The 2,928-nt window shown below is 50.0% G+C and overlaps 1 protein-coding gene across 3 annotated transcripts; it reads left to right on the plus strand.

Annotated features, from left to right (window-relative positions):
• Positions 1–498: 498 nt before the first annotated feature.
• Positions 499–2,237, plus strand: LOC119522894 (spindlin-2). 3 transcript variants are annotated; one of them, XM_037821593.1, is made up of 2 exons: positions 499–802; positions 1,367–2,237. In XM_037821593.1, exon 2 carries the CDS (start codon positions 1,369–1,371, stop codon positions 2,143–2,145), a length of 777 nt encoding a protein of 258 aa, XP_037677521.1. In that variant the 5' UTR covers positions 499–802; positions 1,367–1,368; the 3' UTR covers positions 2,146–2,237. The 3 variants fall into 3 exon arrangements, with proteins under 3 accessions (XP_037677521.1, XP_037677523.1, XP_037677524.1); XM_037821595.1 differs by having other exon boundaries at positions 499–774; XM_037821596.1 differs by having other exon boundaries at positions 499–735.
• Positions 2,238–2,928: the final 691 nt, after the last annotated feature.

The following is a 2,928-nucleotide window of genomic DNA, read 5'->3' on the forward strand; positions in this document are numbered from 1 at the left end:
AAAAAGAAAAAGAATTATCTTCAAGAACAAAAGTCCATGAAAGACCAGTAAAAAGAAATAACACAGAGATTGGGTCAAAATGGTAAGCTAAGCATTAGTGCAGTTTTCTGGTCCTATACCAATTCCCTTTAAATGGCAAGAAAGGCAGATATTTGTATAAAAAGAGTAACTCCATAAGGACACGGGGAAAAATGAAAGGACGAATTTCTAGAAGACAGAAAGCAGATGGGGTAGAGACTCTGAAGGGGTGGAGGTGGAGGTGGGAGTGGGAAGTAAGGGGGAGCTTAACTGACGGAGGAGGGGTGAATAGAGAGTAGGGGGGGCGACTGTGGGCTACTCTGCTCCAGATTTGTGGAAGAAGCAAGGCTCAGAGCAAGGGGGCGCTTCCCAGGAAAACAGCAGTGGAGAGAGTTGAGGGTGGGGGTGGAGGGCACGCTGTGTCTAGCAGGAAGGGGAGGCCTCTCTCCAGGCAGGAAGCTGCGCTACGGAAAGAGGGAGGAGACTAAGGTGGTTGCGAAGACCGGTGGGAACCCGATGTGGCAGAGAGGCGGCTGCCGCCAACAACGAGGCGGAGGACAACACCAGCCACGCGCTGGGACACCGCCGCGAGCCTCTTTGCCTGCTCCGCGGCACTCAAAGAAGCGCTTTTCGCCAACTGATCCTGCCATCCCAGCGTCCCCGGCTTGTAGGCCGCTGATTCTCCTTCTCTGAAGACTCACAGCCGAGAGCAGCTAGGTGTCCGATTTGAGCTCGGGAGGCCCGCGATAGCGCGCGGTGGGCGCCAGGAAGGGCAAGACCACTGGTGGGCGCCAGGATGGAGAAGGGGGGTGGGATGAATTCCAGGAGATATGGAGTGGGAGTGGGTTCCTGGCAAGGATGGGGGGGCGCTGTGGGCAGTAGGGAAAAGGGGTGGCTTTATGAGCTAAGCAAGGATTTGAAGGTGAGCACGGGGAAGCCAGGGTGGCGGGTGCCAGGAAAAAGATCTAAGAAGGCGTGAGACCTGTGGGCAGCGGGCTGGGGCACACAGTGCACAAGGGCTTTGGGTGCCTATCAAAGCAGGGAGGGATAGGTGCTTAGCAAGGGTTGGCAGTGGGCGACAGTGATGGATGTTGGGGACAGCGGGCACTGAGCAAGGAGGAGATAAGCTTGCCCTCCGCAGCAGAGTTCCTAACCCCAGCCAACACCACCAGCTTCCTGCCCTTCAGCGCAGCCTAAAGGAAACTGTGAAAGAGGGCACTGCAGGCATGCAGCCAGGATTTCCAACACTGCTGCCTAGATCAGCGAGAAGTACCCAGAGAGAATCACTTTAGGGAAAGTTCACCTTATGGCAAAATTTTTCTCTCTATTCTCTATCTTCCCCCTGCAGGCATGAAGACCCCCAACACACAGGAAGCCAAAGGGCAACAACCAAGGGCAGCTGCTGGACGGGCCACTGGGTCTGCAAACATGACAAAGAAAAAAGCCTCCCAAAAAAAGCAAAGGGGCAGACCTTCCTCCCAGCCCCGCAGGAACATCGTGGGTTGCAGAATTTCACATGGGTGGAAGGAAGGGGATGAACCCATCACGCAGTGGAAGGGAACCGTTCTGGATCAGGTGCCTATAAATCCTTCTCTTTATTTAGTGAAGTATGATGGAATTGACTGTGTCTATGGACTGGAACTTCACAGAGATGAAAGAGTTTTATCTCTTAAAATTATTTCTGACAAGGTGGCATCATCTCAACTTGGTGATGCAAACCTTGCAAATTCCATAATAGGCAAAGCAGTGGAACATATGTTTGAGGGGGAGCATGGTTCTAAAGATGAATGGAGGGGAATGGTCTTAGCCCAAGCACCTATCATGAAAGCTTGGTTTTATATTACCTATGAGAAAGATCCTGTCTTATACATGTACCAGCTTTTAGATGATTATAAAGAAGGTGACCTCTGTATCATGCCAGAGACCAGTGAGTCTCCTCCAGCAGAGAAGGAGTCAGGAGGAGTTGTAGATGGCCTGATAGGTAAACATGTGGAATATACCAAAGAAGATGGCTCCAAACGGATCAGCATGGTCATTCACCAAGTGGAAGCGAAACCCTCTGTTTATTTCATCAAGTTTGATGATGATTTCCACATCTATGTCTATGATTTGGTGAAAAAGACCTAACTGTTCTGATAAAGTTTGCCACATTGAAGGGAGCAAATGTGTAATTTCTAGATGTGCAAAAAAAAAAAAATGTTACTTTTCAATGTGCTGAAGGCTTAGGGATCCCTGCTAACCGAACGACTTTGCCAACATAACTGTTGTTTAGTTTTTAAAATTACAAACTTATGTTGTCATGACATGTCCTGTGTGAGGAATTTGCCTTCCTGAACCAACTGGGTGCATTTGGTGGAGAGTTGTGAAGGGAAGAAACAGCAATAAACTAAGGTTTTGAGTAAACTGAAGCTAGTTTAATTGGTCATCAAAAATGGAATAGGACTTAGCTGGTCTGGTCTAGAGAGGGGAGTGGGGGGTAGGTGGGGTGGGGGGGGGGGGGGAGGAACAGGAGATGGGCTGGGTGGAGGAGGGGGAAGAGATGACTGCTTAGGCCAGAGGTGGAGAGGCTCCTTGGAGTGTGGGAGATCTACTGAGGGGGAGATATCCAACTGGGAAAGGGGTGGGGAATAACAGAGGGAAAGTGAGAGCTTTGGGGCTTAGTGGAAAACAGACTGAATAAATAGAAAGTGACACAAAGAAGTGTGAAAAGGGTCCAGAACAAGGGGGAGAAACACCAAGTTAAAAGGGATCTGGGAGAGGCTAGAGGATACAGGAAGGGAGCATCTATGTGTGGGAGGGACACCAGAAAGGAAGGCACACTGAGGGAGGAGGAAGACAAAGAAGAGAGAGAGAAAGATGGAATGAGAAGGCAGGAGAAGGATTATGGGGAGTTTGGCTCATGAATGAGGT

This window comes from Choloepus didactylus, chromosome X (genome assembly GCF_015220235.1).
Source record: "Choloepus didactylus isolate mChoDid1 chromosome X, mChoDid1.pri, whole genome shotgun sequence".
NCBI classification, from domain to species: domain Eukaryota; kingdom Metazoa; phylum Chordata; class Mammalia; order Pilosa; family Megalonychidae; genus Choloepus; species Choloepus didactylus.